Raw genomic sequence first — 15,374 nt, 5'->3', positions numbered from 1 at the left:
GTGACAATTTCAATTGTCAAAACTGGTTACATTTTCTTGTTAGGAGTGAGTAATCTTTACTAATCTATGTCTACATGAATCAGTGTGATGTGACTGTAACACACGCTGCAACACTTCTTGAGTGTGTAGGGGTGGATGTGTGAGCCTACCCTATCGTTACTCAGCATTTTTCATTCCCGGAGGAAATCACGTCGCTCGCTCAAGCAGTGATTAATTAGTTTTGAAGCGACCGCAGCGCCACATGTATCCGACAATCCATAAAGAAGTTTGGAATCAAATGCATACCTAATTATTTACTCATATCAAATCAGATTTGGATTACAGATTCCCAAAAAAGGCTGAAATATCTTTATATCTAGAAGTAAAATAGTATATACCATAGAAGTATTGCTTTAGACATTTTTGAAAAGTAGTAGAACGTGTAGAATCTGACCGATTAGGTACCACCGTCACACGTATTTGTGGCGTGATGCAGCTTATGCGTTTCGATGGAAGGCGGTGATGTCAGTTAACTTATGTATTTGGTGACCATCTTTCCTCTCAGAATTAAATCGTATCTGTGATCTGATCGACTTCAGTTCTAACCTTTGTTGTACATAAAAGTAGTTTATTAATTTGAAGGTTAATTGGAAGGTGGTAGAACCCTTTGTGGTTCGACTCCGGCTACACCACCGCGACACCTATTTCTACCTAATAACAGCAGTGTTAGGCGACAGACTTTTCCGAGGCGTTCCAGCTTAGTCCTCAGGGGTCGCTACCCCCACGACGCATCTGTGGCCTACCTCAGGTAGGAATATCTAATCCTATCTGGGGTTGATTACAGATGTCCATGGGCGGCAGTAGCCACTTACCATCAGGTGGACTCCATGCACGTCTGCTACTCCTATATTATAATAAAAAAGTCACAGATAGAAATGTCCATGGCTGATAATCAACTCAGATGGACCACATGTTTTTTGCTACTCCGTATAAAAAATAAGATTTATTCAAAAGATCCTTTAATTCTTAAACCAGTGTAGAAGCTTATCAAGCCTCATGGGCACGTTTTGACGTAAGCGATAAGGCTTGATAATGGTTTACGTCCTTTGATTTCTGTGTAGACTTCGTAATAATAAGGCTTTATGCGGTCCACATTTTTGAAGTGTACGTGGATAATGCTTGATAAAAGAATTAAAATGTGGAAGAACTCTTTGTTTACAGTGGCATCAGCGCTATGCAAATACTTGTCTTTTGAGCAGCGACTTTCAAGTCAATGGTTTTGTCCATTTTAGATGACGTTTTAGTGACCTACTAAGTACTCTTTCTTTTAATTTTATCCGTTTTGGATGATAAGTTGGTGATGACGAAGGCGTTGAAAACGATTGTGTTGTATTGTTGTACTTAATTAATATTTTATTACTCAAGAAGATTGTTGGACTTAAAAATGTTTAAATATTTTTCATTTCTTTAAATCATTTCCATCGCTCGCTCGTCGAGTTTTGTAAAGAAGTTGGAAAAAAATAAAATTAACCTAAACATATTGTTGAGTATGTACCTACACACAAATGTGTGTTCGATGCGTATAGTTGTAACCAGAGATAATTCATATTCCTAATATAGCAGTGTACAACTGACTGTGTATATTGGTCGACTCCTGTCCTTAACAATTCCACATATAAGTAAAAAATAACAAGTTCAACGTATGTTTATTCCAGGAAACGTACCGCCGGTGGGCTTGTAGCACGATGGTGCCTCTTTGGGTGGAGGAGGGCGCCGAGGAGGGCGACGAAGGCGGTCGGTCGCGTCGTGCGCCCGCCGAGCACGCGGCGCGGTGGCACGCGCGCCACCTAGAGCGCGTCGGGCACTTGGACCGGCGGCGCGGCGGCGGCGTCGTCGGCCGCTGGGTGCGCGCCGCCGCCGCGGGCCCCGGCCGGCCCCTCGTGCGCCTCAAGCCCTGCCTCTCCGTCTGCCAGCTCGTTGAGCAACACTGCCCCTACTTCCTGCCGGCGGACCGCGCGCCCGCATACCCCACGCAGTACGCTGGCGAGCCCACCTTCCTATGCCTGGGTAAGATGTATTACGCTACAAGCTTTCACTCTTGTTTTTTATAATGTAGGAGTAGCAGATGAGTATGCAGTCTATCTGATGGAAAGTGGCTACTGCAGCCCATGGACATCTGTAATCAACCCCACATAGGATTAGATATTCCTATCTCAGATTGGCCACAGATGCGCCGCTACCCCTGAAGTTGGAACTCCTCGGCAAAGTATATCTCCCTTAGCACACCCTTCAAACCAGAACACAGCAGCGTTTAATACTGCTGTTATGAGGCAGAAATAGGTGATGCCGACAGAGTCGAACTATGAAAGGGTTTACCATCTCCGTTGTGCTGCATACAAAAAAAGTATCGTCAATCCTTTACTGCTCTATTGATAGCATCTATCTCTTCTTGAAAGAGGGTTTGATTATAGTGCAATCCACTGGCCCAATGCAAATTGGTAGACTTCAATCCACCTTTAAGGACTTTTTTTAAACAACTATCAGATCTGTAAAGTTCTTTTCGATATTTTCCTTTGCCTGTATAGCAACATATAATTAATTTCTAATACATACTTACGTAACTTTAAAAATAGACATATAAAAGAGACAGGTCAGGACTCAGGACTCATCATCAACCCATTACTGTCCCACTGCTGGGCACGGGTCTCTTCTCATAATGAGAAGAATTAGGCCATAGTTCACCGCGCTGGGCAAGTGCGTATTGGAAGACTTCACATACCTTTGAGATTTTTTTATAAATCTCTCAGGAAACGTGCATCCTCACGATGTTTTCCTTCACCGCTTAGCAAGTGATAATTAATTTATAATACGAACATAACTTTGAAAAATAAGACGCCTGGGATTTGAACCTCGGACCCCTCGATCGAGAGGCAGAATTTCTTAACCACTAGGCTATCACTGCAACCAACTACTACTAGGCTATCCCTATATTTATGGCTGCATTTAACGCAACAATAACTATAATATTTTTAGAAAATGGTATAACGATTTACATAAAAAGAGCAAATCTTAGCAAATGCACGGTTGTACTGCAAACAATAGGCTAAGGGATAAATTAGAACCGATTAGCCCCCTCTCCTGCTTGGCCACGGTTCAAAAAGAAAGCTCATACAAACGTCGCCTTTTGTCTGGAAAGGCCTCTTTTATTTTTACTTCCTACACCACTTTAACCAATTGTTGCTTCTTGACTCTTCCGCTTGACTTAAAATTTCCTTTGTTTGCTTATCTCACACAAGGCGCAATCCTACTCGTTATGAGCACAATGGACTGTTCACTATTTTCTTGACACTTTCACTAAGGAGATATTTTAATGTAAAGTAAATAGACTCTAATACAGTAGCACTACCATGAGTTGGCATAGAAACGCCACTATAGAAATTGTAAATAGAAAACTATTGTCATTTTGCTAGTGAATAACATAACTACTATCGTTACGGTATTTCTTGACAACGTCTGTCAAATTAATGACTCATGGGACCGAATTTGTATGGCAATAGATCATAATGACATTCGCTAGCGATTTGATTTCGATAGGTTTTTTACGTTACGAGTGGCTCACACTACGGATTTTAGTTCTACGAGTAACCACCAGAGGCGCTGTACAATTTTTCATACATTTATTTTACGCAGTCGCTAGCGAGTAATACTTTTGTAAATTGCTGGATAATAATAAAAAATGTGTAATAGTCCGCCCAATTGCATTACAATCCATACGTTATGCTTTGTAGCTATTATTAGCTGTAAACTCATCCATAGAAAATTCACATAAAAGTTAAGACTGTTGAAAAGCAAGGTAACATTGCGATGCCATTGTTTTGTATGTGTAATACAAATGTCCGGGTGTTCCAGACGCGCGCATTCCAGAAACAGGCGCACAAGCAAACAAATCCAACTACGGGCCGGACGACTGCTGCTACTGGTACTGTGAGGGGCGGCTGTGCTACCGCTGCGAGGCGCGGCTGAGCGAGCCGTCGCGCCCCGACGCCGAGCGGTGCGCGCCGGTGGAGGAGCGCCTGGCCACGTGCTCCGTGCCCTACCAGGCGCCCGCCACCGACGCCGCGCCCGCGCACACGCCCACGCTCCTCCTGGCCGCACTCCTCGTCATATTCACATTGTTACGGACCCGCTGGACAACAACGATACGTATAGTGAATGTGCGCGGTTCCAGGTTATAGTTTTACGTTAACGTGCGTTGCACTCCCGCGTCCCGCGATTGCCGGACCACGAATAGAACTTCTATTAGTGCTATACTTATGATAATAAATTATGAGCGATGACAAAATCGAAGACGCCGGCGACTCGCGGCGCGGCTCGTTCGTGGCCGCGAGCGCACGGCGGTTTTATAGACTGTAAGTGAATGTCAGTGTCCGATCGGTTGATGCATCCAAAAAGATGAACACCAAATGTTCTCATGGTTACTTATGCGTTATGTGTCGTGAGCGCTATTAGCCGAGTTTCCGGCCAGTATGTTAATATAATGGGCACGTAATTATAAACGAAATTTCATCCGATATTGCGTTAAGAAAAGATGTTTGTAAGTATATTTTAAATAGGATTTTACAGTTAAATAATACACATCGTTTGAAGGCACACATTACCGATTTTAAGTTATTTTTGCTAAAATAGTTTACATAGATGCAATATTATAATTGTTGATTCGAGATGATTGAACTGAGTGTTATTACATTGTAACGATGAATTGTGTGATTACGATACTCTTATATGTTACAAACGGTGCTTGATGCAACTATTAAACAAAATTATAATGTTCAAAGACACGACAGAATGCTATACAAATAAATCTGAAATAATTAGTATTAGAGAATATGTAACAAAACTACAATTCTTAGATATATAGAAGTGATCCGATTTTAATAATAAAACCTATGATTTAAATATTAGGCAATATGTACGAGTTTTGTTAAACGTTATTTTTGTGATGTGATATTACAACAAGGAATACCGGAGGAGCATTGGGACAAGGTCGGTAAGGAACTAAAGCTGGAAGCAAGCATTGCTCGCGTTACAACAATAACTTAGTTGTACGTTTCGATAGCGATTTGATAATATAACGTGAAGCAATGACTGCTCATTCGTAGACGACCACCTATTTTGTAGATAACTGTAACCGGAGTAACTTTGGATAATAAATAATTAATAAATAGTACAGTAGGTAGTGTATCCAATGTGGGTCGGCTTTGTGGTCGGGGAACCTTGTCGCTATGTTCTACCGGCTACGAACGCCTAAACACTGCTCTATGTAACCGGTATTAAGTAAACAATGTATTAGAGTTAATAAATGTAGTTGCTGTTTTGTATGAAATAAAAATGACTTTATGCATATAATGAAAATTATATGTAATATATCCGTCTTATGAATTAAAACATACCTAAATACAGATTTAACGTGGTTGAACATGATTTTTATATAGATTGATTTTAAGTATATATTATTGTATATGTATATCGTGTCGTATATGAACGGTAGCGCAGCCTACGCCGTGGTATAGTCGTTGGCATAGGTAACAGCGTTGTTGGTTTGTTTCGTTTTTGAAAGGTATTGAAATTATAAAAATCGTGTCGTTAAAAGTTATTATGTGATGGAATACAAGATTAAATAATGATTATTAAGACTTTATTGAAAGAAGATTTGTTGAGATATTGTCCTCGAGCGGGGATGTAGTTGTTGTATTCAATGATAAAGATAATAATATTAAGTAAGTTATTTTTTACGTTTTTATTGTGTAAATATATCAAAAACGGTTTGTTGTTTCCATTCCCATACTTAAACCACGCCACCGAAGGTGCTAAATGTCTATTAATGCTTCTTAGAATTTTATTTTATAACTTCTTCCAACCTAACTAATATCTGTTTGTCGGTCTGCGTGATTGTATATGTATTAAAGTGTATTAATGGTGAGGTACAGAAGATACGCTATTGATTACGACCCACCTGAAATATATTACTGCCGCTGAAATAATTGCAAGTTTTCATTATTCATAGTATTTGCGGGTAAAGAAGACATTCTGGGGAACTAAATTGGTAAAAACATATTTGTATGTCTTTGTAGGTGGGTCATTTTGATGGAATCGAGTATTCACTCGTGATGCCTAGTGCCTTCACTTATTTTGAAGTGAAAGTATGCACTCAATGTTCGCATCAATTATTTGTCAAGTAATTCAGCATGGTTCCATCCGATTAAACAATGAATCAGCATAAGAATGATACTTCCATCTTTAGGAAAATATTTAAACGTCGAAGTATAGTTGAAGAGCATAGTACTAGTCTCTTCAAGAGAGTTAATAGATTTTAGGGTTCGAATTACTGTTTATGCTAAAGATCAGCTCCGATTGTTAGCTATGTATAAATAGTGAATAATAAAAATGTAACTTGAATAAGTCACGTATTTATATTTTAATTTGTGCGATACAAAATCATTATATCAAATAATTCGGACGCACCTGTATTTTTCCGTTGCAATGACCGAATAGATACCTAATTCATTCAATAGTAGGTATATTTGAGCAATATAAGTACTTAAAATTGGGCCAATTCACATACAAATAATAAGTAACTATAATTTTAAAGAAGTCTAGTAAGTATTCCACAAAGGTACAGGCTAATAAATAAGCTCAACGCCTGTAGGAAAACAAAATAATTATTACTTAGATTTCTTTACAAATATCATAATTATTGTGTATGCGATGACTGTTTTATTAGAAAGCAAATCGTAGGAAATATAATGTATGATCAATAGACGCCTGAAATAAAGAAGCACGAATGCTGATTGATTCAGTTAAAATAAATTCGTAGACAGCGTCGTTAGTTAAAAGGCAGACCCTGACAGACAAACAAACAGATCGATTAGATCTCATATTTCACTTTTTAGTTTATAACATTATTAGCTATTGCAGCTTTTACTTTACAAGATGCAACGGTATAATTTATTTCACAAGATAACTTTAAATAGTTCTTACGGTCCTCATACCAAAGGGCTTTCCACGGTATCTTCGTGTATCTATGTATAAATTATCAAAATTTAGAATTAGAGAAGAATTACTAGAACATAATTAATTGGATCAATTTCGAGCACTCGTTAAAACTTACACATTAACCGTACATTCCTTCTTGTTGGATGTTTCTATCTCTATCTCTAGCTATCTCTCTCAATAAATCTTCACTTGTTCACTATTCTATTCTAGAGTAGATAATAAAGACCAAAAGAGAGGAGTTCGGTTCGAATTTGATGATTTTGATGTGAAACTCATGCCTCATTTAGTATTTCAGTATAGTTTATTCGCGTCCCGTCATCACAATTTTGTACCGAAACTAATAAAAATAGAGGGAGATAAAAGGCCAAAGGATCCCAATTTAAATATAAAGAAATGCTGAACGTCTCGAACGTGATCTGTAAGTACCTTTTGTTAATTTCGTAGGGACACAAACTTAGCAATAATTCGTAGTGGGTAACTGATTAAACAAGTAGATCTCACTGGATTCCGTGATTGGTGGCGCGGCGGCGCGTGCTCTCTTTGTAGGTTTAGTCTAAGGGTCTTGTCACAGTTATGATTTGCGTACGTGTGTCTAACGAAACTTCAATGTTCTTTCAATATTGTACGACATAATACAAGGTATCACAGGTTTTTTTACTTCGTAAAAACAGTAAAAATGCTGCTGTGTTCTGTTTTCGTAAGGGAGAGACACTTACATGCGTTTCAAATTAGTCTTTCGTTGATTATAAATGTCCAGTTCTTACCCTCTGGTGGACTGCATACAGAAAGAGTTCCTTAAACAGACGCCGCGGACCCGTCACGTACACGCAGCTATATCGCTGCGTACACGTCGACGACGACTCCTACTAGAAGCACGCTCGCAAATCATAACTGTTATAATACCCTAACGGGTGTATTTTGATGTTTCGTTGAACGTTTGGTGATAGTGTGTACATTATGTTTTTGAATAATATACGTATGTTTTGATGTACATAATAACGTGTAAATGTTTAACGCACAAATAATAATGAAAAAATGATAACTGATGTAAAGCAGTGTATGGATCTAATATGTATTTAGCTGTAAACTATAACTTGAAAATAATCGATTAGGAATACGAACGTAGGAATTTCCGAGCTCCGTCTGCTGCGATCTCCAAAATTTATATTTATTTACGCAGAAATTCGGTTACGATGTAGGTAGATTTCGTTGGAAGGTGTGCAGGGTGAGGATCCCTGTTCCCGACAGCGCGCTTACGAAATCCACCTTCATATAAATTACTCGAATAAGGATCAGCGGAACTAGGACAGATAGATATACCTTAAGAATGTCCATCATTTTAGGATGCGCAACAATTGTATCATCTGTCACGCGAACGCACAAAACTTAAGAGAATATGCTTTCGGGGTCGTCCATCGGTGGTAAGGATTTATTATTGCTTTTCTGATTAAAATAGAATAATGTAAGAAGAACACCAAAAGGTAGCCTTTACGTATTAACAGACTCTACCCATCCAAATAATAGCTAATTGATTACGCGATTATGTATGTAATGATTAAATATAAGATACTTACAATAATTTTTTACCACATACCGGCGGAATAGGCGATAAAAATCGTGATTCGATTATAAATAGGTACTATTACTAGGTAAATACGTAATTCGAGGGAGGTTCGTTCCCAATTTGTATTATTGTAGCGAGAGATTTGCTAGCAAGAAATGTCTCAGATGATGAATCTGAAAAACAACGAATAAATAAATAACAAAAACCGAGTCGAATAAATAAATAATTTTGAAATAGGATTTGAATTTTTACACGAAGATGTTGGATGTACTTATTTGTTGTTAGATTTTAACTCAACAGTCCATTAGTGGCATGGCTGCGACGTAGTGGATAATGTTGAACATATTCAATTTGTACAGACACCAATTTTAAAACGACATTTATTACAAACCAATTTTAGATTATTGAAAGATGTTAATAAAGTGTTCAGCAAAATATTTTAGTTGCTTTTTTTTTAAATACTATATATAAATATGCCTTATCTAAGTGATTAATTACTCTCAGGTATTGAACAGTGAAAATGGACTTCATAAGCCAAACAATAGCGATAAACCTTCGATTTTATCTAAATATAAAAGTGATAAGTAAAATAAGATGCTAAAAGGTCTTATGAGAAATCATATATTAATAATAATTAATAGGAACATTGATATGTATGTAATTCTTGAATGCGATTTTACATATTATTATCATTCAGTCATCCACCCCGAAAGTTTCTCTACCAGCGCGGTGATTATACTTTATTTTAACATTAACATTGTGTTAAGTATATTAAATTATTTGCAGACATCGTGCAGCCAAATTAATCTTAAAATCTATAGAAGAAAAATCGTTTCACATCACTGGTACAAGACTAATCCGTTTTAAAAAAACATTACAAAAATATATCTCTAGGTATTGGCGAATGAACTTAATCTAATTTGGTTGCACGGTGTACTTTATAAAGCGCTGACGCAATTTATTCTATCTTATGTGTTAATGTTTGTTCATATATTAGTATTTAATGTGTTATAATTAGTGTCATTTGAATCATGTACATGTGTTGATTTCTTCAAATAGTTATGTTAATAACGAAGAAATTAAGCCGCAGGTATACATATGAGTAATGCAATCGATGTCTCGTTTAATAACACTTCTATGCGCGGTTTTTGTACTGGTTACGAATTTCACGTGTGACATTAACATATGTTCCATTTATTTAAACAAAAACATTCCTCTTAACTACATTATAAATTAATAGGTTCTAGATCATATAAATATATGTATTTTTAAAGCAATCATTTGCTTATATATTCTGTTTGCGTCGATCATTTGGTAACGGTACATTATTTAATATTGAATGAGATTTATCTGTCCACAAGACTCGTATGTAATTTATACCATAATATCAGTACAATTATAAAAGTCTATAAATAGTGAGAGAGGTAGCGTAGCTTAAAATCTTTATCTCTTAAACGAATACAACAGTAAGCACACTCGGCGGGCAACGCCGGCGAACACTGCCACAGCACGCGGGTCTTAAATATATTGATATGATCTAGGATGTCGTAGGTGTTTTTCGAGTAGTGATCGTGTACTAAGTCTTATGTTACGCCTTCTAATGCTACAAATGCGAGAGAGCGTGGTCGGGCGGGCGGCGGCGACCGCTGCGGGCTACGCCGTAGCTACGCCGTAGCGGACGCGGTCGCCCGTGCGCCTCGCCGCTCCCCGCCGCATGTAGATATCGTTCGACACTCGAATTAAGATTAATCGTTCAATAATTGTAGACAGATTTTGAAGTTAATATTATTTGCATTTTCCTAAGAGTTAGAACGATTGAGACAGTAGGTCGCACGACCGTGTTATGGTGAATTGTGGAGATGTTTATTAAAAAAATACGTTTATGAAAATGAAATAAAAACGAAAAATATTGTCATATAAACTTGTAATTATTGAATTAAGACGGATTATTGATGAAAAAGAAAACGTTAAATAAACCGATTAAAATACGAGTGCGATTATCATTTTCTCCTCCTGATAGCACCCGAAAATAAGAGAGACAATAATTAAGGTAAATCGAATACCTCCAGAAGTATGTCATTTAGCAGGGCTAGGATTTTCTTTAAAAGTATAAATATTGTGAGAACTTATGCTATTAGTATGGATATAATCTATAAGTAAATACTTTTATATTACATAGGCAGTAAAATTCTTAACATTGCTAAAATGACATACGTCTCTGAGTCCTTAAATCTTGAACTATAATAAAACACGAACATCACATTAAATAGTTTAATACAAAATTGTCACTTACGTCAATATCACACTCGAACTTACATCATCTATTTATATTAAGTATAAAAACTATGACTTGTTAAATTATCGTTCTCGCAACTGTATAAAAAGAGGCACTCTTCATCACAGTAAGGCGTTCGCTATACACAATATACACTGCACTGCCGCTAGAGGGCGCTAGGCGCGCGTCGATAGCGCGACAGCCAGTAGCGCTAGTACCAGAGATGCGCTCGCGCCGCTCGTGCCGCTGCCCTGCGCGCCATCTGCTCCCTCAGCGCCATCTGTACGACACCACGGGGCACGTGCTTAGTGATAGGGATTGGTTATGACACGGTGCTAACGTGCTTCTACTGTACGTGTACTTTACGCACTATTCATCCCGCTGTTGACACAAACATGCATGACAATGCGCAAAGATTTTTCTAGATTGTAGTCACGTCACATAACTTTAATTGATATGACCTTGATAGGCGCAGAATATTTCATGTTATATTTTTAGGTATATTACGAGATCATATATAAAATTGAAATTTGGAAAAGAGAAACTGTCAACTCTTCTTTGACGATTCCTCGGCTCCTATAATAGCTGTTGCTCTTGTTGAGTGCATTGTATAAAATGCTCTTTGACACAAATATATTATAGTAACAAAGTTTTACATTGTGCATTTAACAGCGGGAAGAATAGCACGTACTTGGCATTTTATAATGTGCATGACAAACAGACACAAAAACATATAATGTAGACAGAAGACAACATGGAACAGGCAATCCGTTTGTTAAATCGGAACATAACAGTGGTAACGAAAGGAAATGAAAATAAACCTACGGTGCGGGTATGTGACGTCACGGCGGAGGACGTTTTGCCCTCCTATAGTAACGTGGTCCGGTCAACGACTACTACACTCTAGCTCCGTCTGATTGAACGCTGACCACTGAAATGTGAATCGGTCTTTAGATACAGACTTTGAAATCACCGCAACCGATACCCGCTACTACATTACGTGATATACTACATTACTACGTGATAATACTACATCTACGTATGTTTATATTTACACATGCATATCGAATTTATAATCGGTTATTACTACACTAAGTGCAACAATTAACTACTATAAGTACTATAATCAGTTCTACTTACTCAGTTAGTCTATCATAAATAACTAATACATGCATCACGCTTAAACGATGTTAGTCACGATTAAATTTTAATAAATAAATAAAACCGTAAATCTGTTGTTATAACGTTAAACGTAATAAATATTTTCTCGCATAAAATACAATTAAATACATGAAAATATTCCCAACTTTTGAAAAAAGACGGTGCTCAGAAAAGACAAAGCAAACCGTGCACCAAACATTATAAAATGTTTCTTACGTCAAATAAATGCGTCCAAATTATAAATTTACGACGAATACTCGGATTTTATGTTTGATTTTATCTAGAAAACGAAACAAAATGATAATTTAAATATATTTTTAGCTATTGTAATATATTGTACATGGAGCAGATATAATCTTAGATGAGTAAAATACATAGATAGATCACTCCTAACAAGACAGTGTAACCAGTTTAAAGAATTGAAATTGTTACGTAAATAAAGTTTTGCCACGTCTCCATACTAAAATGTCCCTAAAATGTTTGAAATATTTATTTATTACGTAAATAACGTAGTATTAGTTATTTATATGTACATTTTCTCTAAAAATGTTTTTTATTTGTCGTGAATTCAAAGAATAAAGGACAAATCAGCCTTTTGTGGCTTCATCAAATTTCAAGGCGGTGAAGTATCACTCTATTTTACTTATCAAATGATATAATAAAAAAATATTCGCTGAAGTATACATACTACGTAAGTAAACGTGTCTCTATCATCGAAGGAACGCAACGAGGGCCTAGTTGTATAATGGAATCATACCGTCGTGATAATGAAATATCCGAGGAACCGTTGATCAAATTTTGTTAGTAGTTGACGTGCAAAACTTCTAATCACATTGCAGTTAGGTTAACCCGCACTATTACTGAGCATGCAAACTATTCAAAGGCATTTCAGATAGCATGTGATTTAGCAAGTATTACACCCGAAAATATTGTCAGTAATATTGAATATGTACAAAGGTATTTAAAAGAGTGATAAAAGTATAATTTCAACATAATAGTGTCAATATAAAATTCTTTCCATAATACGAGTATGCTAGAGGTTTTTAGTAAATTTAATTTAAATATTAGATTTTTATGGCGTAATTTGTAATAGGTACCTTATTACCTCTATTAACAACAATGAAATCTAGGCACACGGTAGCGTCTCAGCCAAGAAAAAGAACTGGCGACACGTCACCGTGTAATATAACAGTATTACTGACAAAACCTGCTCGGTTACATGCAACAAGCGTAAAGATACAGAACGAAAAAATCATGCAAATGTGGGATGAAATATAACGTACAGGCAACGCGTGACAAGCTCGCCGGTACTAAAATCACCGCTAACTTATAATCTCACTGGTATTCGTTCTCCTATGTTACTAATTGAGTCTTTGTTCTTTATATTATGTCTATGTACAATGTTCAGGAACTCTGCACCGAGGCTAATCCCTGAACCAGAAGAATGACCGTGGAGCGGTTGATTTTACACCTAGAAAGACAAAACACACGGACACACGTAATGTGACACGTCCCAAGCACCTTAGTTCACGTACAGTTAAACATTAGGTGTGTGAGACTTGCTTAACACTGTGCTTAAACACTGAAAATCGATCTTAATTAACACTGTGCACATTTAAAATAACTTGTGAATATTGTGATTTATTTTAAACACTGTGCACATTTAAACAACCTGTGAAAATTGTGACTTATTTAATATTGTGACAGTTAAAATAGCATTGTTGCATTATCCGTTACAAGTATTTTGGTATTTTTGTACAGATTTTTTGCCAATATTTTTTTTATTAATTACACTAATACTGGCACTTCAAATTTAATGCCTTTCCAAACAAAATACTTGTTTTAGATATGATTTATCTACAATTATCTTATCTTGTTTTCAACAAGTGCACTTAATGGTGCGTAAATAAAAATGCTGCTGCATCAATTGTATTGCTTTTGTGGTACTTTTGTAGTAATTCTAAAAAAATGATTAATTCTATATTAATTAAATTATTGTTTACATTATTGTGTGTTGTGTTTTACGGGTTCGAATAAATTGTGCCATTGGTATAATTTAATAAGAAATTAAATGTATCGTTAGAAAATATCGTTGTTATTGTATTTTTGTACTTTTTGTGATCAGTTAAAATGACGATGAATGTCCAATGGCCAAAGAATCGAACCCAGTACCGCAGATACGTTGAGCCACCCAGAAGCTTTCGTCGCCCACCTGACACCGCCAGCCACTGCTTTATAAGCTAAAGCAAGCTGGACACCCTGGAGTTAGTTGCAAGCATTTTAAATATTTCTTTGTTAAAACAAAAAGAGTTAGTTATGGTTAAATTTACGAGAAAAAAGTATTACATAATTTGGAGGTCAGTAATGGTTAATAAAGAATGATTTTAAGGTGTATTAAACAATCAGCAGAATGGCGACTGAATATCTGAAAATGATGAGTAATTAGTAAGATGAACAAAAATGAAATAAACAAACAAAAAAGACAAGACAAAGGAATAAAATAAACAAGAAACATTGAAATAAAAACTTGAAGAAGACGAAACTAAACTAATACAGTATTTTAATCACATCACTTAAAGAACACAAAGATACAAGACGTGACAGACAGACATACACAAGAGCAACATATATGTGTACAGTGGCGACGGTGGTCCTAATCACTCAATACATGGCTAGGATAAGTCTTTAGGTTTTATCTTATACGTCTTTGTCTCACTGAAGCATACATTAGAATATTTCCTGATATTAATTATTTACACATATTAATATTTCTGCAATCTTCAACATGTTAGTTTCAACATTAAATTAAATAAATTTTATTTTAATATACTCACACACAAATACAAATTCAGGAACAAACATCAGTCTATCACAATAACATATTTTGTAATATTTAAACGTACACATGCAATGTAACTCAATGCCTCTCCGTCATTATCAAGATATTAAATGTATCCATAATGCTCCTTCATTCAAACCAAAGTTCATATACCAATTTGCGCTAAAACTTTATTAGCGTATCACTTAAAACAATTTTAGAAGTGCTCCTTTCACTCCTAATTTATTACAGGTCGTCTGGTACAGCCTTCATTCATACTTTCCCCTTTTCTAACAGATCCCGTCTCACATCACGCCTCTAACACTTTCATCCTTACTATTCCCCTTTTCAGCCCTTTAGCATAATCTATGTCTACTGGGTCCCCTACAATATTATTATTGTCTCCAAGAGATATAACCGTACTATTTACGTTCTTATCATCCCAGTTTAAACTAACTTATCCTAAGCTGTCCCCATCTCCAATTGATTCATTATCACTATTTCCTTTCTCTTTTCCCTAACCT

At 36.4% G+C, this 15,374-nt stretch overlaps 2 protein-coding genes across 10 annotated transcripts in view; one reads left to right on the top strand and one right to left on the bottom strand.

Moving 5' to 3' along the window:
* The window catches only part of Mid1 (calcium-permeable channel component Mid1), an 81,880-nt gene extending 71,293 nt beyond the window's left edge, over window positions 1–10,587 (top strand). The window contains exons 2-3 of the mRNA XM_073079980.1: window positions 1,695–2,046; window positions 3,889–10,587. Of these exons, the coding sequence (XP_072936081.1) occupies window positions 1,695–2,046; window positions 3,889–4,214 (678 nt within the window). The 3' untranslated portion in view covers window positions 4,215–10,587. The remainder of the gene's footprint in view (window positions 1–1,694; window positions 2,047–3,888) is intronic.
* A 266-nt stretch (window positions 10,588–10,853) lies between these two features.
* Window positions 10,854–15,374, bottom strand: part of Mmp1 (matrix metalloproteinase 1) — a 39,617-nt gene continuing 35,096 nt past the window's right edge. For 2 of the 9 annotated variants that reach the window (XR_012102875.1, XR_012102879.1), the window contains exons 13-15: window positions 13,316–13,503; window positions 11,697–11,802; window positions 11,116–11,151 (exon numbers count right to left, since the gene is read on the bottom strand). Coding sequence is in view for 4 of the 9 variants with exons in the window: in XM_073079976.1 (XP_072936077.1) it covers window positions 11,048–11,151 (104 nt within the window). In the remaining 5 variants the exon portion in view is untranslated. Of the gene's footprint in view, window positions 11,152–11,696; window positions 11,803–12,248; window positions 12,313–13,315; window positions 13,504–15,374 lie in introns of those variants that run through there. The other 7 variants (XM_073079976.1, XM_073079979.1, XR_012102876.1 and 4 more) reach the window with 6 other exon arrangements.

The sequence above is a fragment of the Epargyreus clarus genome, unplaced genomic scaffold, assembly GCF_041222505.1.
Source record: "Epargyreus clarus isolate Ecla_fem2 unplaced genomic scaffold, WU_Ecla_fem_2.2 ptg000014l, whole genome shotgun sequence".
Lineage (NCBI taxonomy): Eukaryota > Metazoa > Arthropoda > Insecta > Lepidoptera > Hesperiidae > Epargyreus > Epargyreus clarus.
The sequence above is the reverse complement of the archived record's forward strand: the minus strand, read 5'-3'. Positions and strand labels throughout refer to the sequence as shown.